Source organism: Plasmodium relictum (assembly GCF_900005765.1).
Source record: "Plasmodium relictum strain SGS1 genome assembly, chromosome: 5".
Taxonomy (NCBI): Eukaryota; Apicomplexa; class Aconoidasida; order Haemosporida; family Plasmodiidae; genus Plasmodium; species Plasmodium relictum.
In genome coordinates, this window is record NC_041683.1 from 104,104 (window position 1) to 128,510 (window position 24,407).

General features: G+C 17.9%; 7 protein-coding genes across 7 annotated transcripts; 2 read left to right on the forward strand and 5 right to left on the reverse strand.

The window, feature by feature from the left end:
- Positions 1 to 775: 775 nt before the first annotated feature.
- Positions 776 to 4,050, reverse strand: PRELSG_0503300 (2-oxoglutarate dehydrogenase E1 component; the record flags this gene model as incomplete). Its single annotated transcript, XM_028675280.1, has 2 exons — positions 776 to 3,731; positions 3,905 to 4,050. The coding sequence occupies 2 exons, from the start codon at positions 4,048 to 4,050 to the stop codon at positions 776 to 778; spliced, it is 3,102 nt and encodes a 1,033-aa protein (XP_028531884.1).
- A 1,365-nt stretch (positions 4,051 to 5,415) lies between these two features.
- Positions 5,416 to 7,064, reverse strand: PRELSG_0503400 (conserved Plasmodium membrane protein, unknown function; the record flags this gene model as incomplete). The annotated part of the gene is made up of 3 exons (XM_028675281.1): positions 5,416 to 5,893; positions 6,009 to 6,423; positions 6,593 to 7,064. 3 exons carry the CDS (start codon positions 7,062 to 7,064, stop codon positions 5,416 to 5,418), a joined length of 1,365 nt encoding a protein of 454 aa, XP_028531885.1.
- Positions 7,065 to 8,550: 1,486 nt separating this feature from the next.
- PRELSG_0503500 (C-13 antigen, putative) lies at positions 8,551 to 10,512 on the reverse strand (the record flags this gene model as incomplete). The annotated part of the gene is made up of 1 exon (XM_028675282.1): positions 8,551 to 10,512. The coding sequence occupies one exon, from the start codon at positions 10,510 to 10,512 to the stop codon at positions 8,551 to 8,553; it is 1,962 nt and encodes a 653-aa protein (XP_028531886.1).
- Positions 10,513 to 11,837: 1,325 nt separating this feature from the next.
- On the reverse strand, positions 11,838 to 13,361 carry PRELSG_0503600 (conserved Plasmodium protein, unknown function; the record flags this gene model as incomplete). The annotated part of the gene is made up of 2 exons (XM_028675283.1): positions 11,838 to 12,000; positions 12,145 to 13,361. 2 exons carry the CDS (start codon positions 13,359 to 13,361, stop codon positions 11,838 to 11,840), a joined length of 1,380 nt encoding a protein of 459 aa, XP_028531887.1.
- Positions 13,362 to 14,579: 1,218 nt separating this feature from the next.
- Positions 14,580 to 15,884, reverse strand: PRELSG_0503700 (conserved Plasmodium protein, unknown function; the record flags this gene model as incomplete). The annotated part of the gene is made up of 1 exon (XM_028675284.1): positions 14,580 to 15,884. One exon carries the CDS (start codon positions 15,882 to 15,884, stop codon positions 14,580 to 14,582), a length of 1,305 nt encoding a protein of 434 aa, XP_028531888.1.
- Positions 15,885 to 19,113: 3,229 nt separating this feature from the next.
- PGPS (phosphatidylglycerophosphate synthase, putative) lies at positions 19,114 to 21,036 on the forward strand (the record flags this gene model as incomplete). The annotated part of the gene is made up of 1 exon (XM_028675285.1): positions 19,114 to 21,036. One exon carries the CDS (start codon positions 19,114 to 19,116, stop codon positions 21,034 to 21,036), a length of 1,923 nt encoding a protein of 640 aa, XP_028531889.1.
- A 1,115-nt stretch (positions 21,037 to 22,151) lies between these two features.
- On the forward strand, positions 22,152 to 23,978 carry PRELSG_0503900 (conserved Plasmodium protein, unknown function; the record flags this gene model as incomplete). Its single annotated transcript, XM_028675286.1, has 6 exons — positions 22,152 to 22,165; positions 22,253 to 22,327; positions 22,502 to 23,043; positions 23,185 to 23,349; positions 23,460 to 23,541; positions 23,849 to 23,978. 6 exons carry the CDS (start codon positions 22,152 to 22,154, stop codon positions 23,976 to 23,978), a joined length of 1,008 nt encoding a protein of 335 aa, XP_028531890.1.
- Between the last annotated feature and the right edge of the window lie 429 nt (positions 23,979 to 24,407).

A 24,407-nucleotide genomic window follows, 5' to 3' on the forward strand; every position in this document is an offset into this window, starting at 1 on the left:
TGTTTTGGTAGAATTTTAAGATTTTACCTTTTATTTGTTTTATTTATTTAAAAAAAGAAATGTTTTAATTCAGCTTTTCTGTAATAATAAAGTGTTTCCATTTTTATGTTATTGTATGATTATTATCATGGAAAAATCAACTTATTATCTCAAGTTTTTTTTTAAAATATGAATAATATAAAATTTATCATAATATATAATAATTTTTAAAGAAGAAAATTCTATTTATAATTTTTCAATAATATAAAAGAAAAATAAATTAAAATAATATAAAATTATTTTCATAGCTGTAACACTTATAAAATAATTCAAATGAAAAGTTTATCAAAATTAATAGTGTAAAACAAATATATAATATATGAAATAATTAAAAAATATAATTTTATAATATATATTTAATTTATATCATATATAAGTAATATATAAAACATAAAGGTAATTATATATAATATAAAAAGATAATATATATAAAGTATAAAAAAGATAATATGTCAAATATAAATATAATATATAAAATATATAAGTATATATATATGTATGTATTCAAACTATAATAAACAAAAAAAAAAGATTCGCATAATTTAATAGGAAAAAATTTTTTCATGTAATATGATATAAAAAAAAAAAAAAAAAAAAAACTATTATTAAAAATAATAAGATTAATAAATATATATATATATATATTTAAGGTATTCATTGTATGGAATAAATCAAAATTTTATATATGTATTCTAAAATTTTATGATTTAGTTAATATTATATAATAGCGTATGAATCATAATGAATTAGTATACTTCTGCGCATGCATATTATATTCTTTTTTTAAATCAAAAGCATCAACTAAAAATTCATCTAATTGATATAAATGTAAATTAAGATCACCAGCTGATTGTGCAGCGTATACATCTCTACCTGAATAATTAACTTCTGATCTTTCAATGTTCCAATTCGGATTATCTTTTTTTAATTGCTTGATTGCTGCTTCAATACGACGTGATACATAAAACCAGGGACCCATATTCATATGTTCTTCTTGAGCCCATATAACATCTCTCAAATTAGGATATGTTTGTAAATCTTTCATAAAACTTTTGAATGGAAATGGAGATAATTGTTCTATTCTTGCAATGGCAACATCTTGGATTCTATTTGTTTCTCTATAATTTAATAAATCATAATAAACTTGCCCTGAGCATAAAATAATTCTTTTAATATGCTCTTTTTCTTTTAACTTATGACCAAATTCTTCCGGTAAATACGGTAAAAATTCAGTTGATGTCAAAAAATTTTCTATAACATCAAATGTCATTCTCATTTTTAACATCCTTTTTGGAGTAATAGCAATTAATGGTTTTCTAAAAGATCTATGCATTTGCCTTCTTATAGCATGAAACAAATTAGATGGTTTAGTACAGTTAATTACTTGCATATTATGTTGTTGAATAATTTTTTGATCTTTTTCAATATGATATGTAGCTATATCTTCTCTATCATCACACAATTGCAAAAATCGTTCAATTCGTGCAGAAGAATGTTCAGGCCCTTGCCCATCATAACCATGAGGTAACAACATAACAATTCCTGATTGTTTATTCCATTTTGTTTCTCCTGATGCGATATAATTATCAATCATAACTTGTGCTCCATTTGCAAAATCTCCAAATTGTGCTTCCCATATAACTAAAGCATCTGGATGCTCATAACTATAACCTATTTCATAACCTAAACTAGCGTATTCTGAAAGTAAGGAGTTATTTACTTCAAAAGTATGAGGTGTCTTCAATGATTCAAATATATTATAAGATTCATATGTAACTTGATCATGTAATACAGCATGTCTATGAGAAAAAGTTCCTCTTTGAGAATCTTGACCAGAAAGACGAGCATGAAAACCATCTGAAAGCAAAGTTGCATACGCTAAAAGTTCTGCTGTACCAAAATCAATGTTCTTACCAGTTTCTAAACTGCTAATACGACTTTTAAATAATTTGGTTATAGTGGGATGTGCATGAAAATTTTCACGTAAAGTAAAGATTTGTTTTCCAAGATTAATCAAAACATTTTTTTCAACTCCTGTTTTTCTAGATGGTGAGAATTTTTGAGGTGTTACCATGTGTTCCCATTGTGGTAAATATTTTTCTTTTGGTGTTGGAACAAAAGATTTTGATTGTTCGTATACTCTTTCATAAAAATTAAAAATATTTCTTTTACTTTCTTCAAACTCCTTTGCAGTTATCACTTTTTCATCTATTAATTTTTGACTATAAATATCTAACACAGATTTATGTCTTGCAATCATATCGTATAACAATGGATTTGTAAACTTAGGCATATCCAATTCGTTATGCCCAAATTTTCTATACCCAATAATATCAATAATTGTATCAATATTAAATTTATTTCTTATATCTAAAGCTAATTCAAATACATATGTAACCGCTTCAGGATCATCAGCGTTAACATGTATAATCGGGGCTTCTATACATTTTGCGATATCAGTACAATACTTACCTGATCTTCCATCAACTGGATAAGTAGTAAAACCAATTTGATTATTAACAACAATATGTATAGTGCCTCCAACACTATAACTTGGCAATTTTGACATCTGCATGGTTTCATAAGCAATACCTTGCCCTGCTATTGAAGCATCTCCATGAATAGTAATTGGCAACACTTTTTTCTTTTCTTTATCATTGCAGTAATATTGTTGAGCTCTTGCTTGTCCCATTAAAATAGGATCAACTGATTCTAAATGAGAAGAATTGTCTACAACTCCCATATGGATATATCGATTAGAGTCTTTATCAAAATGATCAATTTCTACACCCAAATGATATTTTACATCACCTGTATTCCCCCATATATTATCACTAAAACCAGTTTTACCTCTGAATTCTGACATCATTTGTTCTAATGGTTTATGTAAAACATTAATTAAAACGTTTAATCTTCCTCTATGAGACATACCCATTAATACACTATCTACATTTAACATAGAAGCTCGTTTTACTAATGCTTTCATTCCTGTTATTAAAGATTCACATCCATCTATACCAAATCTTTTCGTTGTTGCAAATTTCGCTGCCATGTAATTTTCAAATAAAAATGCTCTTGCTGTATATTCTAATATTCTTTTTTTCATATTTGTATCATATTCAAATTTAGTATCTTTTTCAATTCTTTTTACAATATAATTTACTACGTTTTCATCTGTTATATGCAAATATTCAAATCCAATGGTACCGCAATATGTTTCTTCTAATCTTTTTATTAAAGTTCTTAAAGTACATTTTTTATTATCACTTAAAAAACCAGTAATTGAAGGCAAATCAAAAGAAAATTCTTTATCTAAATCATCTTTTGTAAATCCAAAATCCTCATAAGATATTTTTCTTTTATCAGGATTATATGAAATACTAGTATAAGGAGGATTTTTCGGTAATGGCAAAGGATTAATATTAGCATATAAATGCCCTTTTTTCTGATACCATCTAATGAGTTGAACAATTCGTGCTAAATCATATATATTATGTGTTTTACCTTTTTCTAGCATTTCTTGATTTACATAAGTAATACTAAGAGGATTATTTTTTAACAGTTTATTCATTACATTGTCATTACTTCTTTCACCTATTACATCTACTATTCCCACTGTATTTGACAATTCATTTCCTGCATCTTTTGAAACCATCGAAAAATAAGAATCCCATGATTTGTGCAACGAATTTCTAAAAATATAAGAAAAAGAAAATAAAAATTTATATTTTCATAAGAATAAATAATATACATATATGTATAAATTAAAAAAAAAAAAAAAAAAAAAAAAAAGACTAAATAAATATAAGTATAAAAAAACAAAAAAAAAGCAAATAAATTAATATAATTTAGAACATATTCTTACTTGTCTTTTCTCCATATCTTATATGCACTTTCTATATAAGAAGCCATACTGGGATTAACGTTATCATTGTAAGAACAAACACTTAAATGAAATAACTTTTTTGTATAATTTACTTTTTTTCTTACCAAATTATTCTGAAATAACATTTTCCTTATTTTTTAAATAAATAGTAGATTTTTATTTATTTAAAAGTAGTTTAAAAAAAATTAATAAATTATTAGTACGCAGTTATATACACATATAAATAAACATACTTGTATATATATTATATAATATAATCATATATACTTCAATATTAAAAATTGATTCTTTAATTCATTTTTTATTATTACTTAACCGTATTTTAAAGAAAAAAAAAAAAAAATCTCTAAAAATAAAAACTCAAAACATTTTTTCAATAATATTTAAAAAAAAAAAATGCATGAATACATTTTTTTACTTTCTTCTTTTTTTTAAATTAGTCTAAAAGTCATTTAATTTGCATATTTATATTAAAATATTTTCTTTATTTTTCTTTAGATATAAAGGGGAGAAAAAAAAATTTGTATTAAATAATAAGAAATTATTACGACGAAATATTTTTCAGTATTTATATATATATATATATATTAATATGTATATTTTGAAAACTTTATATAAATAATATTATAATTAAAAATAAAATCATAAAAAGGTATATTTTCGTCCACATTTTAAAAAGAAAAGCTTAAGCTAAAAAAAAAAAAATTCATCTTTCTCAACGAAAAATTTTTTTCTTAAAAGAATTTTTTTTTTATTTTCGTAAAAACAGCCAATAATTCAAATAATATGTGAAAGAAAAAAGATATGCTTATAAATGCATTTAAAAGCAAATATAAAAAAAAAAAAAAAAATAATACATGTATATTTATAATAATAATATAAAAACATGGCAAAAATTATAAATATGTAAATGAAACATTTATAAACTCTTAAAAAAAATATATTATATAAACGTCAAATTAACAAAAAGGCAAATAATTAACAAATTTAATAAAAAAAAAAATAATAATAAAATAAAAAAACACATATATTTATGTAACAATTTAAGTCAATTGAAATAGTTAAAAAGTATAATATATATAATGAAAAATAAAATATATATAGTAAATGGAGATAATGTATATTAAATAAGTTAATATATAGTTAATATAAATATACTTAAAAAATTAGAAATACCAAAATAAAAAATATGAAAAAAAAAAATTAATATAGCAATTACTTAAGTAGAACTAATTAAAAATATAATTTTAAATAAAAGAAAAATATACTTGAAAAAGTTTAGATATATATAGGGTACATTATATTTTATTAAAAAGATAATGAAATTTGTTTTTTTAAAAATTAAATCATATATAGATTCTATATTTAATAAAGCATCCATCTAAAGCTTTTTTTCTTTTTTTTTTTTAAATTCATACAATTATATATAATATACTAATTCTAAGAAAGAATATATATATATATTTTTCTCTCTCTTTAGATTATAATGCCTACACATTTTCTCCATCCCAAAAAACGATTTTTCTCCAGTTTGTTAATAAAACCATTTTAAGGAACAAATGAAAAATAGTAGAAAAATGAAATATTCTAATAGTATTATAATGAGGTATTAATCTTAATTTTTTACATCTTACTGAAGCAGATTGTATTTGGGAACATTTTATACATTGAGGATATAGACGTTGTTTTGTATCATATAATTTAAATAATTTAAGAAAATATAATCTGATTTTTCTTTTTTTATAATATTCTATCATGTCTTTAATAACTTGTATTGGGGGTTGATGATCTCCAATAAATTTTTCATAACAAGTTACTCCACATGTGTGGCATCCCATTTTTTTACAAAAATCCCTTAAAATATCAATTTCTTTTTTTGTCGCATATTTCATATCTTTTTCAAGACTTTTTTTTGTATCAGAATATACACCTGGCATTTTTACATCACTTGGAGAAAATTTATTATATCTAAAAAAACAAAAAATATATATATATAGTGTATTATAATTTATTCATTTATTTTTTACTTTTTTTTTCTTATCATTTTCTATTATTTTTATTTTTTTTTTTTTTCTATTCATACGTTCCGTCGAAGAATTTAAAGAACAAATTTGTTAAGACAAAATAACGCAAATAATTGAAAGTAAATAAACTTAGTTTATTAATTCTAGTAGCAATAAATTTTTTTGCACATTGATATAATATAGCATATTTATTTGTTAAATTTGTATATACTAAATAATCTTCGCTATTATATAATATTGTCTTAATTAAGCATACTTCATTTTGATTAAACAATATTCTAATTATGAGAATTTGAATAATTTCGCTAAAAATGTTTATATAATAATTAATTAAATTTATTTCAAGAAATCCAATAATTCTAGAGCTAATTTTTGACCCACTTATAAAAAGAATATATGCTTGAATTTTTTGAGAAATCATATTAAAGTAATGAAATAATAGAAAAGAAGAACATAACTGAATAGCATAAACAACTGTAAAAAAAAAAAAAAAAAAAAAAAAAATTAAAAAACAAGATATATAAAAAAAATTCTTTAATATTAAATAGATAAAATAATACTTCTTTCTTTTTTTGTATTTATTTATATGCATATATTGGACTTTTTTCGTTTAATTTTTTTTTTTTTTTTTTAATCATTTTACCAAGAAATCTTAAAAGAATTGTCTGAAAATAACCTAGTATACTTTTTGTGTACTTGTATCTTAAATATGTATATTTTAATGAACTTAATTCCTTTAATAATAATGTAGCTTTATTTAAAAGAAATATTTTTAAAAATTTCATAGAAAGTATTTCATATATATTTGACTTTGATTTGATAGAAACATACCTTCTAATAATTCTTGGTGATTCTTTAATAAAATACATTATTTTTCTTCCATTTATTTTGTTATATTTAACATTTTCAAGTGCTTTACAACTATTAAATATTAAATTTACTTCATTTTTATAAAAGCATTCATTACATAATCTTTTTCTAATATGCTTTCCTTTATTAAATAAGACATTTAAGGGTATGTTGAAATTTTCATCATTTTTAAAGCTTGATTTTACAAAAAATAAATTTATAAAAAATAAAATCAATAAAAATAAAAATAATTTGAAAATTTTCATTTTAAGAAATTTTTATTATGCTTCTTTAATTCTATAAAAAAAAAAAAATAATTATTCTTCTTCAATCATTTATTTTTTTCCCTTAATATAGATGTCTATTTTTTTTTTTTTTTTTTTTTTTTTATTTGGTGCAAAAAAAAAAGGGAAAAACAAATTAAGTTGAAATGGGATAAAATGCCATATGATAACATAAATAAAAATATAATAGTATAAAAAAAAAATTTTAGAAAAATATGTTTAATTACCTAAACAAAGTATATTATGAATAAAAACATTCAATATAATTCATTAAAAAAATATTAAAAATTAAATAAGAATAATAAAAAAAAATACAAATAATATAATAATTAAATTCACAATTTATTATGTATATATATATATATACAAATTTTACAAAATAAAAAAAAAAAAAAAATAGAAAAGTATTTTGTACAACAATATAGAATCTCATTAGTATTTTAACATAATAATATTAAATAAAAAACTTTAAACAATAATTTATTATTTTATAAAGGTGATATATTGTGTATTCTAAAATTATAATAAAACATAAAATGTATATATCATTTTTAAACAATGAAATATTCATAAATTACGTCTTCTAATTGGGAATATAATTCTCTAATTAAAAATATAAAGCATATTCAGATGGGGGGAAAAAAAAATATATGATCTTATTATATAAATACATACTTATTTTTATATGTATCTTAAAAAATAAAAATACATGTATTATTATGAGAATATGATACTTTATAATATTTTATAATTTAAAGTAAAATTTCCTTGTATTATTCTTCATATAAAAAAAAAAAAAAGGAAAAGAACAAAAACTATTTAAAGATTCATGAGCATAATTTTAAAAGCTCATTATTTCTTGCAAAAAAAAAAAAAATTCTTTGAAATTTTCATATAAAATAAAAAGCTCTTTTTTAAAATTTAGCTTCAAAAAAATGAATTATACTATCTTTTTTTTTTTTTTTTTTTTTGAGCTAAATAATTAAATTAGGTATAAAGAATTATTCCTATGTTTTAACTTTTTTTTTTTTTTAAATATTTTAAATTGTTAAAATATATTAGAATTAGTCTATTATTAATGCATTTAGTTTATATACATTCATAACAGATACATATACGATATAAAAAATTATGAAAATTAAAAAAAAAAAAATAAAGAAATAAAATTATAAGAAACAAGTAAAAATTGTACATAAAAAAAATAAAGAAGGAAATATCAATAAAAATATATTTTCTAAAAAATATTTTTAATAATATTTTTCTTTCTTAGCAAATATTCTTCAAAAAAATTTTAAAGTCATAAATTACACAATAAAAGAATTTAATCCTTTTTTTCTTCTTTCTTTTTTTTTATCTTTAATTCTTATTTTTTATTTTTTTTTTCTCTCTTTTTGTTTATCCAGTCAATTTATTTTATATAATTATATATATACGGTTATAAAATGGTTGATCATTTTCTGATGTTGCATTAAGTAAAAGAAGGTGTAAGTATCCAACAAAAAAAAATTTGAGAAAATGAGAAAATAAGAATTAAAATATTTATTCTCTTAATATTATAATTATTCAATAAATTAGAATTATCATGAATATATAAATGAATAGATTTAAAAATTTGTATCATTTGTATACTTACCGTTATATAAAAATAAAATTGAGTAAATCTATATGTCGCACTATTGTTCAAGAGTAAAATAATATTATATAAGCTAAAATTAAAAGTAAAATTATTATTTAAATTTTTAAATACATTATGAGAATTATTAGGTAATAATGTTTTGTTTGATTGTATTGTGTTGGTACTTTCATTGTCTATACCAACAATAGATGTATACATAAAATAAGTAAAATAAAAAAATATTTTTGTGATAATTAAAGCACACATAATAACAAATTTATAAGAAATAAAGGATAATATGTGTAAAAAGGATAAGTTGATATCACGGCATACTAAAAGAAAGAGAAATTTTATTATAGTTGTCTCCAATAATATTAATACAAATACGTATGAAGAAATATTAAATAAATTATCAGGTTTAAATATAAAGTTATTTTTTTTAGCTGTTAAAGTTAGGGTATACAATAAGATATATGTGATTATTGACATTAAAGGAATATATAAATCTGCTTTAAATATCCCAATATTACTATAATCTACATAATTAATATCATTAGAATTATTCCTAACTAAATTCACATTATTCATTTTCTTATTAAAAAAAAATTTTTTATTTTCGGAATTTAATTCATTTTCTTTTTCTTTATTCTTTTGATCTTGATTTTTTAGTTTTAATTCATTATTATATTCATTTAAAGCAAATGCTGAGTTAAAATGCTTATCTTTTTGAGTTAACTCCATTTTTTTTTTTAAGTGAGCATATACATAATATGTTCTTGATTCACATATAGCTTTGCGTATATATATATATGGAATAAGTATAAATAATATTTTATTAACTACATAAGCATGTGTTACATCAAAATACTGACGTAATAATGATAATTTATTACATAAAAAACTAGAATCATTTATTTCAATTTTTTTTTCTATTTCATTTATAACCATATTAGCAACTTTCTGTTTTACTAAATTATTTATTTCATTTTTGTTTTCTACATTATTTGTTAAGGTTTCAAAAATGTTGTGCACTATTCCTTTATGTTCTCCTTCTTTATTACTACTTTTATTAAAATAGCTACTATTTGTCATATCATCATTTTTAAAAGGCTGTGAAAAATTATATAACTTATTCAAATCACTTTTTTGATTTAAATTATTCGCAAATTGCATATTATTTTCTTCAAAAGTATTTTCCCTTAATTCATTATTTAATATTACATTGGTATAATGTTTTTCATTTATTCTATCTAATTTATTATATGTACTTTTATTAAATCCAAAATTATTATCATTTAATTGATGTTTATAATTATCATTGATTATATTTCTTCCATTCATCACTAAATTATTATCATTAATTACATTATTTGTATTATTTATATAATTAAATTTTTCATTGTTCATTTCAATATTAGGATTTAAATTATTAGAAAAATTATTATAAATTTCTTTTTTTCTTTTATTTCCCAAAATTGGATGTGAGCTCACATAATGAGATGGTGTGTTAATACTATTTTTATCCTTATGATCAAAGCTATTAAAATTAACAAAATTATTTTCTGATTTTAAATTATAATTACCTAAATTCATATTATTATTTTTTACATTTGTATAAATATTATTGTTATTATTAATATAGCCTTTCATGTAGTTTTCATTAGACATATTTATGTTCGTTTTATTTACTGCATTTATCTGATTATTTTTAATATAACTAATATTTTCCCATTGGCCATTTTCTTTTTGATTAGCATTATTTACTTTTCTTCTATCGTGAATATTATAATCCAAATAATTATTATTGTAATTCATTATTAAGAAATAATAATTAAAAAAAATTAAAATAAAATATTAAAATTAATTCATATATGATCTTTTAATTAAAAATAAATTATAATAATTAAAAATAATTATAAAAATAAATCAAATAGTTTATTACTTTGCTTCACCAAAAAAAAAAAAAATTAGTATTGAAAATGTAATTGAACGAATAACTTAATTTTAAAAATTAAAAAAGAGTAAATATATAAACAATTAACATTTATTATGAATATGTTAAAAATTTAAAAACTTTTAAAAATTTTAACAAAATTAAACATGCACATAAACTTATATCATTTTTTTTTTTGCTAAATTTTCATTCTTTTTTTTATACATTAATAAGATATTAAAAAAGTTAAAATTGTATCAACTATGATAATATATATAATAAGTAATAAAATATAATGAAATATCATTATAATAAAAGTAGAATAATTATAAAAATAATATTCTTATTTTTAATTTTTCATTTCAATGTTTTCTTTAGCACAATTATTACACAAGAAATAAAATTTTTTTTACTAAAAGTCTTTTTTTATTATATACATTTTTTACGTAAATAAATAATGATTTACTTAATTTTTTATTTTATACTTTTTTATTTTTCTTGATTTTTTTATTATTTTTATTTATGTGTAATTGATCATTAATATAATCTTACATATTATCATAGATTTTTTTATTAATAAATTTTTTTTTTTTTTTTTATTGTCTTTATGAATTTTGTTCTATTTATATTTAACTCTTCTATATATATTAATTTTTTTCCCTTTTTTTAATTATATTAGAAATAAAAATAGATTAATCTTATGACTTCTTATAAAAATATATTTTCATATAAAGATTTACAAAAAAAAAAATAATTTAAACTAAAAACTTTTAATAAATTATTTTAAATTTAAATAGATGGTATATTAACATTTTATTTGATGTATTCAAAGAAAAGTTTGAAATAATTTTTTTAAATCAAAAAATATTTATTGACAAAAAAAAAAAATTTTTATTTTTTATTTCTTCATGTGTATATATCTATGTACAACTGGTTTTTAATTTTTTTTTTTTTTTTTGTTTTGTAGGTAATTTAATATATAAAAAGTTTAAAAAAAAAAAAAAAAAGATATTAATTTATATTATAATAGTATATAAATAATACAATTATGATTTATATATATTTAATAAAGGATATAAAATATTATTAATTTTTTAAATGTAAATATAAAATAGACTTACTGCATATATATATCATATAGGATTTTTAAAAAAACCTTACTTGTATCTATTAATAAAATTGCAATTTAATAATTATTCTAACATCTTTATATATTCTTCTTAATTTTTTCTTCAAAATTATATAGATAATCTTTATTCACATATTTTGTTAAGATATCATCTCTTTTATTTTTTACAAATAATTCACTGTATTCATGTTTATTACATATTGCTAATAATTTATATTCTTCTTTTTTCGCAATAAAATATCTAAAAATATACAGAGAGAAAATAATAAAAATTTAACAAATGCAAAAAAAGTTTATATAAATATTATATGTATGAAAATAAGAAATATAAAATAAATTAAAATAACAAAATATAATTAAAAAGAAATTATTATATAAGTATTACTTCCAGTAGTTATAAGAACGCATAACATCTTTATCGTTTTCATAATAATCATCAAATCTCTCAAAAATATAAATAATTTTATTTTTTAGTGAACATAGAGAGAAGTTAAAGGGAAGAATTTGTATTTTTCTAATTTCTACATTTTTTTCATTTTTATTTAAATAATTGATTATGTATTCGTAATTTTCGTTTTCTATACTTGATTTTATCTCGGAATTGTGAGGAAAAAATATAACTGACGAAATAAAATGTTTACTATAATTATTTAAATTATTTAACATGTCATTGTAAGAAAAAGTAAAAAAAAAAAGACGAATCGTCAGAAATAAATAGAATAAATCATTTTTACTAATATTTATTTCATCATCAGAAATTGAATTTATATATTTATTCAAGTTTTCAAGGCATATAATTTTCATTTTTCTACTTTGATCGGCAAACAACCAAATATTTATATAATAAAATAATATACTAATATTTAAAAATGATGGAGATTTTATTATAATATCATTTATATTACTATAATTTTCATATATTTCATCTCTTATAGCCAAATGCATTTCATTATTATCTATGAAACTTTCACATACACTATACAGAGCATTTGATAACGCTCTATATAATAAAAAAAATTCAATATTTATTTTTTTTTTGTTGTAGTAATATTGATTTATTCTAAAATAATTTTCTTTCTCTGTTATTGCTTCATATTTGATAATATGATTTTTATTTATTTCTAAATGCTCCTTTAGATTAGATATAATATCAAAAATAAAAAAAAATAAAATTTTAGGAAATATACGAACTCCGCACATAGATAATACCTTCATTAATTCTGTTTTTTCATTTATGCTTTTTATATGATCATTTATGTTTTTTAAATTTTTTCTATTTTTATCTTCTACATACTTTTTTATGTTTCCTATTTCTTCATTTAATATTTTTTTTTCATCTGAGCAAATAAAGATGTCTTCAAGAGTAACATCATTAGGTAGTTCTTTAAAATACTCTTTTATCTCCTTTTCATGTTGTTTTCTCTTTTGAATAAAGTTTTCACTTTCTTTAGAATAATAATTTAAAATTTTTGTTTTTAATTTTTCTATACTTGCTATAGAAGAAAAATACTTCTTATGTGTTAAATATGTATTACTATAACTATACTTAAATAAATTCTTACAAAAAAAAAACCTTGTACGGTGTTTCACTTTTGTATTCATAATAATTTTTAAAAAATCATAAAAGGAAATAATAAAAAAAAATATATAAAAAAAAATATGTTAAGTGTATTTATTTAAATATACACATGCATATAAATTAACATAATTTCTCCTATATTTTATATAAATGGTATCTAATGTGTAATTTTATTTGAAAAATAGTGTAAGCTATAAAAAAAATTTCTTCACACAATTAATTATAAATTATTTTTTATATTTTTATCATTTAAATATTTTTCTTTTCCTTTGAACAAAATGTATCTTCAATATTTATCTACTAAAACCTTTTTTTTATTTTCTAAAATAAAAAAAAATATATGTAATCTCTTATTTTAGTCACTTTCAAATTTATATATTTTTTTTTTATATATTACTCATTTTCTAATTATATATTTATCTTTTTTCATTATCTTCTCTATTTAAATAAAATTTTTGTAATCTTTATATTAGAAAAAAAAAATATATATATAATTCATATTAAAAAATTAGAGAATAAAACTATGTTTTTATCAAATTCAAAAATTATTATTTTGTAGTTTACTGAAACCATCACCAATTATGATTAATATTTTTTTTTATTAATAATTTTTTTTATAATACCAAAATACTTTAAATTAAAAAAGAAAAAAAAAATATATATAAATTAGATAAAATTATTTATTTTTTTTTTTAAAAGTAATTTTTGGATTTTTTAAGATAAAATTTATTTTTTTTATAAGTTATGATTTAAAAAAAAAAATAATGTATTAAAAAGTATCATTATGAAGTATGTAATTATAGTATAAGAAATATATAAAAAAAACAAAACAAAACAAAGCAACACAAATATAAAAAAAAAAAAAATTGATAAGCAATAATGAGTACTAAAAAAAAAAAAAAAGAAAGAAAATAATAATAAAATATTAGTAACAGATTTAAAAAATGAAACATATTTTTTTATCATTTAAGGAAAATATACATGAACATATTTATGCTTATTGTTATTATTTATTTTACTGTATTTTTATTATATTTTATTATTATTTTAACTACAAAACATTTAATAATTTGAAAAAAAATAAAAATTGTATTTGATATATATATGGAATATTTTTATGTATGTATGAAAGCATTTATATATTTGTTTAAAAGAATAAAAAGGAGGAAAAAAAAAAAAAAGACTGAAATATATACATAAAAATTCACAAAAAAAAAAAAAATATATAATAAAAATAAGAGTTAAAACTTTGCAACTAGTTTATCTTTAAAAACAAATACTGAATTAATTATATCGATAAAAACTAAATTTAAATTATGACGCAAATTACTATAGCTAAATATTTCCCAACTTATTAAATTATAAGTATCCAATATTTTATAAAATTTTTTTTTATTACAATTGTTATTGTTGTATGTATCCTCTTCAAAAGAGTACTTCTCAAAGAAATATGTTTCAATATCAGAATTAAATCGTATATGCTTGTTGTTCTTAATTTCTTGATTTTTAATTTTTAAGGTACCATTCGATAAATTATTTTTCTTTAAAATAGACTTTAATGGTATTTTTTTTGACTTAGTAAAAGTATTGTTTATTTTTATATTCATTTCATTTATAAGTGTACAACTACTATTATTATATCTATTATCAATGAAGCTATTATATATATTATTATATATATTATCATTTAAATTATTATTTATATTGTTATTATTGGCATTCTTATTAGTACTATTATTTATATTATTATTTATATTATTAATTACGCTACTATTTATATTTTTATTTGTATTATAATTTATATTATTATTTTCTTTTACAAAATTCTCGTTACTACATATTATATTCGAGAAATTAGTAAAAAAGTTATATTTTTGTTTATTTGAATAAATATCAAAATTTACGTTTCCTTTTTTTGTAACATCGGTTTCTATATCTTGACTATTTTTCATTTTACTTTTAATTTTCCCTTTTTTATCTATTTCCATTAAATCTTCGCTCTTAATGTTATCATTTTCAATATATTTTCCATTATTTCTTTTTTTTACTTTTGTTATATGGAGATTGTAAGTTTCTCTTTTTTTATCATATTTATTTACATCTTCATTATTATTTATATAATTTTTTTTGTTAATATCAATAAATCCTTCTGAAAATTGATCATGATTTAATTTATCTATACAATTATTTTTTGAATCTTTAATATTATTATTTTTATCACTCAATCTTTTTTTTGTTAACTTAGACTTTTTTAAATCCTTGTTAAAACTTAAATTTCTCTTTATTTTTACATTTTTGGTATTTCTTTTTAAAAATGAATTAAGAATTTCATTAATTTTCTGCACTGTAAATATTTGTATTAATATAATTAAACGACTAAAGAATCCGGCAACTGTTAATATTATTAAAAAGGAGTAATAAACCTTTATATAATTAAGTAGTTTTTTCGGAATATCTGTAAGATTTACTGTAAAATTTTTTAAATAAAACAACAATATTAAATAAAATAATATAGTAATGTGTGTTTGCAAAAATTTTTCTTCCATTTTTGCTTTAATATTTGTCTTATCCTATTTTTTCGATAATTAATGGAACAAAAAAAAAAATATATATATATGAATAATTTAATTATTAATTTTATATTATTTTCCTATTTTTATATTTCATTATTTCTCTTACATAAAATTTCAACATTCTTAGTTTTTCATTAAAATCTGCATGACATCTTTTGTGATGCCATTTACTTTTTTTTTTTGCCTTAATATTTTATATGTTAATTTATATAAATATAATATATTTCAATTACTCTGAATTTTAAATACAAGTGACATGTAAAAAAAAAAAAACTATAATAATTAATGCAGAATACACTAATATAAATTAAAATGATTACATGTATTAAAAAAGTAAACTAAAGTGTTTTTATTCAATTAATACATATATATTTACTGAGTATGAATATATATATATTATCATAACAAAGGATTTTTTCATTTAAAAAAATCCACATATGATACACATTCTTATTAAATAAATATATTTTCAAATGTAGAGAAAACAAAGTAGCAGTTTTAATTAAAGAAAAACAAATATAAAAATGAAAAATGAATATTCATAATTTGAACATATTGCAGATAAATATTTTATAAAAAAAAAATTGAGTGAAAAAGATATTTGATGAAAACATATTAAAAACTAGAAATGATAAAAGAAAAAAAAATATATATATATTAAAATTATAAATGTACAAAAAATGAAAATAAAAGAAAAAAGAATTAAATGCCAAATATTTTATTTTAATTTTTAGTGCATGAGTTAAAAAAAAAAAAAAAAAAAAAAGTGAAAATTAATGGTTTGAATAAAAAATTTTTTTTTAGTTCGTTCTTATTTAAATATTATATATTAAAAAAAAAAGGTTAATAAATAATTGAAATATATTTTTTTCTTTTTGTTTTAACTATTTTTAATTCGTTTAAGGAGATATATATAAAAAAAGAAAAAAAAAAATTCCTTTTCTTTTTTTAAGGGATTTCATTTCCATTATCCATAAATAATAATTATACATAAATAATATTAAATAAAATAAGTTATTTATTTATTAAAATACAGGAGCATCTACAAAAATGTTATTTTACATTTAAAAAAGCATATATATGCATTCATAAAACAATAATAAATTTTCAATTTTCTTAAAAAAATATTTGTTTTTACTTTAAGTTTGAGCACACAAAAATTTATATTTTTCACTGTCTCGTATTTAAAAAAAAAATGAATGATTGAAGTTAAATGAATAAATAAATAAATAAAAAAACTAAATATTTAAATTAATGAATTAATAAATAAATAGATGAATGAACATTTGAAAATAATAAAGAAATATTACAATACTCATTACACAGACTAAATTTTAATATGATTAAGTACAAAAAAAAAAAAAAAGATTGTAAAATATATAAATTTAAATTAAAATTATATATTTAGCTTTATTTGTATTAAGTAGCAAACAACTATAAAAATTGGTTAATTATAATGAATATACTTTTTTTTTAAATTGTTATAATTGTTTATACTATTTATTTCTATACTTTTCCAATTTTTTTTAAATTATTATTAAGGAGAATAATATAAATTATATTGTAAACATAAAAATCAATAATTACTTTCTTCTTATTGTTTAATTATTATTACTATTGTTTTCTCTTTGTCTAAATAATCTTGAATTTCAATTTAGTAAGATTGGAATATAAAATAATAATTTCATTTATTTCATTCCCATATTTTAATTTTTTTTTTTTTTTTCTTTAAAAATAAAACAAGTTCTAAATAATAATTTTATAATAAATTAAAAGAAATATTAATTATTATTTATTTATTTCCTGTTTTTTTTTTTTTTTTTATTTTTGGTTTAGAATTATTATATATACATATAAAAAGAGAAACATAAAAAACTATAAACAATTACACATTTCAAATATTTCGTTAACAATTAAAAATGAAGTATTCTACTATTAAAAATATCATAGAATTATGTAATTTTAAAATAAAAATTTATAAAAAAACCATACAACCTCAAACTAGAAGATTAATCATAAAAAATAATGGCACTTAAATATAAAAAAAAAAAAATTTAATAGAGAAGTAATATTCAATTAAAAATAATACACTGTTAACAGAAATTTTCAAATAACAAATATATAACACATTTATAACAATTTAGGTTATGAAAAAGAATCAAAAAAAAAAATATACATTTTTTTTTCTAAGGAATATTAATTTGTTAGTATCAATAATTCACTTTAATTTTTTACTATTAATAATATATCTAAATATTTTTATTCAATTTTTTTTTTCTATCTTTAGATAAATTAATTACATTAATAGAAAAAGTTTATAAAATTTTAAAAAGTGTGATAACAAATTATTTTTTTTTCATTTTTAACACTCAATGATAAATGCTTGTAACATAAATTATCAAGTATTTAAAATAATGCATACTATTTTAATAATAAAAAATATTTTTTTCTTTTGTTCCTTCTTTTTCTTTTTTTCTTTTTTTTTTTTTAAATTCTTTTAATACTAAATATATATCTTTATATTTTAACTACCTTACTTTAAGAATTATATTAGGGGAAAAAAAAATGTAACTCTTAATTTAAAAACCATATTACTTTTTTTTTTTAGATTACTTTTAATTAGGATGATATTTTTATTAAAAAAAAAAAAAATGAAAAACATAAATATGTATATATTAATATAAATATATATACATGTATAAATATTAATGTTTTTCTATTTTCTACTTTTAACACATATCAAATCTTTATTTAAAGCAATCCTTAGAATCATAAAACATAAATTTTTTTTTTTTTTTTTTTTTTTTTTTTTATGGATCATACGTATATATATTCTACTATAATGAAATTTAAAAATTTTTTATGTATAGATTTACTTAAAAAAATTTTTTTTTTTATTATAATTGATTTATGATATTGAAAAAATTATATTTGTTTATATATATCGTGTATGTTATTATAACTACCTTATTATCATTGTTATTATTATCAATAATTAGTAATATTTACAATTGTTACAATTTATTATAATTTGTGCACATATATGTAAATATCACTTTTATTAAACCTTTTTATTTAACTGATAATAAAAGTTTTATAAAAATTATATTTTATAATACATTTTTATTATGAATATTTTATATTTTCTTTTTCTTATTTTCTTTTTTCTTTTTTTTTTCCCCCTTTTTAAATAAAAAAAAAAATGACGTTAAAATTTGTAATACGTGATCCTAAAGCAAAATTATTGTTTTCGCCAAATGAATTTTTTAATACATTAAATAGTATGTTTAAAAATTCTAAAAATAGAATTGTGATAAGTTGTCTATATTTAGGAATTGGAGAATTAGAAAAAGAATTAGTAGAAAGTATTAAAAAAAATGTAAATATAAAAAATGTAAAGGTAGACATTTTATTAGACAAGCAAAGAGGCACGAGACCAGAGGGAAAATTAAAAGAAAGTTCAGTAAGTGTGTTATCTGAATTATTTGATTATTGTAATAACATAAATATAAATTTATTTCATAATCCATTATTAGGTGCAATATTATATAACATTTTACCATATAGAATTAATGAAGCTATAGGTGTAATGCATATGAAAGTCTTTATTGGTGATGATATTTTACTTTTATCAGGAGCAAATTTAAGTGATAGTTATTTACGAAATAGACAAGATAGATACTTTTTAATTGAAAATAAGTTATTGGCAGATTCTGTTCATAAAATCATAAATACTATTCAGAAAATGTCTTTTACCTTAAATGTTGATTTAACTATAAAATGGAATAATGATTTGATGAATCCACTCATAGAAGCTCATTTGTTTCGTGAACAGTACTATAGAAGAATACAATATATGTTAAAAGAAATTCAAAATGATATTTCAAACTATAATAAAAAATATTTAAATGATAAATATAATAGTACTCTTATTAATAATGACAACATCACAAATATTAAAGAACGGATCATACATCATTATAATAAAGAAATGAATAATGGTAATAAAAAAATTAATGATAATCAGATCTTTGATAATAAAAAATGTGAAATAAAAAATAGAAGAATTTATAATTTTTTAAAAAAATTAAAACAATGTATATTATTTGAAGAAAAAAATGAAGAAAAAATAAAAGATGACTATAAGAAAAAAAATGATTTATTCCAGTATTCAAACGAAAAATGTGACTTTTTTTATCCATTATTTGAAAAAAACAAAAGTATTCTAATAGTTGAATTAGCTATGCAATGTGGATTTTCGATACCACCTATTTATGACGAAAGTGAAATGTTAGAAAATTTATTAAAAAATATCAAAAATTATAATCAAAGTTTAGTTATTTCTTCAGGATATTTAAATTTTCCTTTAAATTTTTTAAAGTTATTTAGAAATATATTTGATAATTTAATTTCCAAAAAAGGAAAAATACAATTAATCACTGCTTCTCCTCCAGCCAATAGTTTTTATAAGTCAAAAGGCTTATCCTATTATGTCCCTAGCGCTTACTCTGCCATTGCTCATTTATGCATTGAATTCATTACCAAAAACGCATCAAATGTTTTTAAAAACTCGAATGAAAAAAATGATTTACAAAAAAGAAATAATTCTTATAGTAATATATATTTAGAATATTATAAACCATCATGGACATTTCACTCAAAGGGAATTTGGATAATTAATAATGTGGATAAAAAAAATAATATAGTTGAGCGTTCAGGAGAAAACAAAAAAAAAATTTGCAATTACTTTAAAAATAACATGAACAAGTCAAAAAATTATGACCAGGAGAAAGAAAATGAAGATGAAGAAGAAGAATGTATAGAAAATAGAGAAAATGAAGAATTGAATAATATTATTGATCATGATTATTTAAATGAATGTTCTGATGATTTACCTTGGGGAACAGTAATAGGTAGTTCTAATTACGGGTATAGGGCAACCTATAGAGATTTAGAAATGAGTTTTGTAATTAAAACAAATGATCATAATTTAAAACGCCAATTCCAAGAAGAATTAAATATTATTTATGAATCTTCCAACTTTGTTCAAATGAATGAATTAAAATTAAGATATCCCAAATGGCTAAAATTGTTAGTAAAGTATGTTATGAAATGGTTTTTATAAATTTTTGTAGTATTAATCTATCAACATTTTTAACATTTGTTATTTATTATTTATTTTTTCTTAATAATAAATATATATATATATATATATATATATTTTTTTTTTTTTTTTTCTTTTTTTTTTTTTTTTTTGCATCTATATTGTAAAATAAGAAAAAAAAAAATTATTATTTGAGGTATTTTTTTATTTCCAGCTTATTTTTGACTATTGTTAATATATATGTATATATTTTAAATGTTTGTGTTAATTTATTATTTTCATTATGATTTTTTCATGTGCTATTATTTTTTTTTCAAATGTTAATTTTCTTTCTCAAAACTGTTTAGCACTATGCAAAATAGCTATATAAGTTTATTGTTCCATTTTAATTTATTTTTTTACACATTTCTATTTTATTTTAATATTTATTTTAAATAAAATGTACATTTTCGTTCTATTTAATATTATAAATAAAAATAAAAATAATAAATATATAACTTCTATTACTATAAAGAAGGTAAAAAAAAAAAATAAACATGTAAAATAAAATTAAATAATGAATCCTTATGGGAAATCATATATAATTAAAAAAAAACCACAGTTTATTTGGCAAAGTTTATTTGTGATATTTAATGTACTAACAAATTGAAAGGAAAAAAATATATACTTAAATAGAAAATAATTATTGCTTAAATACCTTTAGTAAATTTGGGGTTTTTTTTCTTTCTATCTTTGAAATAATGTTTAATTCATAAAAAAAAATTTAATTTAGAAGTTAAAAAGATATGTAAAATACACGCAATAATATAGTGCATTTAAATAATTAGTATTACTAAAAAGAATAGTAAATATTATTTATTTTATTTTATTTTTCTTACAACAATATATTTATTAGGAAGAAATGAAAATAAATGAGCCAAACGAGTTTTTAAATAACTAGATATATATATCTTTACAAGTTTTTTTAAAAGGATTTTGACTAGATATAAATTTTTAATGTAAAAAATAGTAAAATAAATACATATTGATTGAATAAATAAGTAAAAGCATATTTTTAATTACTATGTAATATTTATTTTGTTTTTTAAGCAATTTAAAAGAAAAGTTATTTTTATAATAAAAATAAAATAAAGAAAATGTATGAAGATATGTAAAGATAATATAAGAAACAAAAAAATATATTTTACTTTTATATTAATATATAAAATTTTTAAAAGAAATTCCTTCAAAATTATAGGTATGAATATTGCCATTTTTTTTACAAGTATTTAGCATTTTTACATATTGATTTGGATAAATATAAAAAGTTGAAGTAGAAAATGTTACTAAAAGATACAAATAAGCATATGTATAATAATTTTCCTTAAATTATGGGTTTTTTTTTTTTTATATTTTTAAAATTTTTTATTGTAATAAATGCTTTTAAATATAATATACACAATAATTATGAAAATAAAAGCTTTTATATATTTTTATACAAATATAGTAAAATATGCGAACGTAAAACTATTCATAAAATAACTGCATTAAAAAAATACTATTTTCAAAATAAGAAAAAACAACTTAAATTATTTATTCATACATTGGATAAAGAAGAAAGCAAAAAATTATTGTCCAATGGTAATTTTAATGAAAAAAAAAAAAGAAATACAAAAAAAACAAAAGCATCTAAGAGTGAATTGCATAATGATGATTCTATAAAAAATATTTTAAAAAAAACAAAAAAATTTTGTAACTATTTGACTAGCAAATTAGGTAGATTAAATAAAAAATTAAGAGAAATAAAAAAATTAGAAACAATTTTTTATACGAATTCCAATATCTTAACAGAAACTCAAAGGGTTAAAATAAGCAAAAAGAATCAAATAAAAAATGAAATAGTCATAATTAGTAGATATAGAAAAAAGTATATGAAATATAAAAAGAACTTGATGAATAATAAAGATGATTTATCACCATTTTTTTATTCAAAAAAAAAATCAAAAAAGAAAAGAGAATTTTGTACACCTCAGGAATTTAGAGATATTTGTATAAAAAAAGAATAATGATTTTATGATAAAATAATTAAAGCAATATATCTATATTTGTTTATATTTATTCATAACAATTTAAATAATAATATATAAGAACATTGACTTATTTATGTAAAATTTTTCTTTTTTTTTTCAGTGAAATCAAATGATCATAAACCAACTGTACAAGGAATAAAAAAATTAAATATACAGGAAATTCCAAAAAATATAACGGACTTTTTAGTATTTAATAAATATGGAACAAAAGAAGAAATTAAAATTTTATTTGGTCTGAATGCTATAAAAGTAAATGGAAATACAGGTACTAATAAAAAAGTAATATATATATATATAATTATATTTCATTTTTTATATCAATTATTTTATTTTTAAATAAAATGATATAATTTTTCTTTTTTTGACAATACATAGTTGATGACGAAAATTATATATTAAATCTAAAAGAAGATACAGTAAAAGTGTTTGATCAAGATGTTAATATACACGAGGATCAGTAATATATAAATAGAAATAAAATTTTTTAAATAAAAAATATAACACATATATATGTATTCTAATGCTTAAAAATATATAAATATATGTGTATATATATTTATTTATAATACTAAGAGATTTATTTACATATTTATTTTAATATTTAAAATTATTTATGTATTTTCGGTGGATAAAAAAAAACAAAAAATTATCTATATAGATACATGAAAATTATCCCTTTTATATAAAGAAAAATTTTGCGTGCATAATGAATTTTTACGTGTAGATGTTATTAATAATATAAAATTTTTTTTTTCTTTTTTCAGTTATACTGTTAGGAAAAGATTTACAAAAGATCAAAAAAAAATTTTAAATGAAAAAAAAAAAGAGAATATATTAGACGCTAAAAAAGAAGTTAGAGAATTAGAAAATTTTTTTAAAATTAAGAATATGTAACAAATGCTTATAATTTTTGAGGAAAAAAATATAGAAATATATTTTCTAGATTCTTAATCTCACAAGCTATCATTTACCACAGCTTAATTTGGAGAGTTTTAATATTTTTTTTTTAATTTTTCATTTTGATAGTTTATCATCTCATAAAAATTAATTTTCATTTCAAAAAAGAAAAAAAAAAAAGAAAAGAAAATTAAAATAGAAAAAAACTGCAAATTATAAAATTTAAGAGAAAATAATTTCCTGTTATTTAGCTTTTTAAAGTTCAAAATTTTTAATTTGGTGAAATTATTTCATGAAATTTTATATATTTATAATTTTTTTTTTTTTTATAATTTATTCTTTATATATATATATTTTTTATAAAATTATTTTTAGTGAATTAATTTTTCAGGTGTAAAAAAAATTTATAAATCTGTATACAAGAAA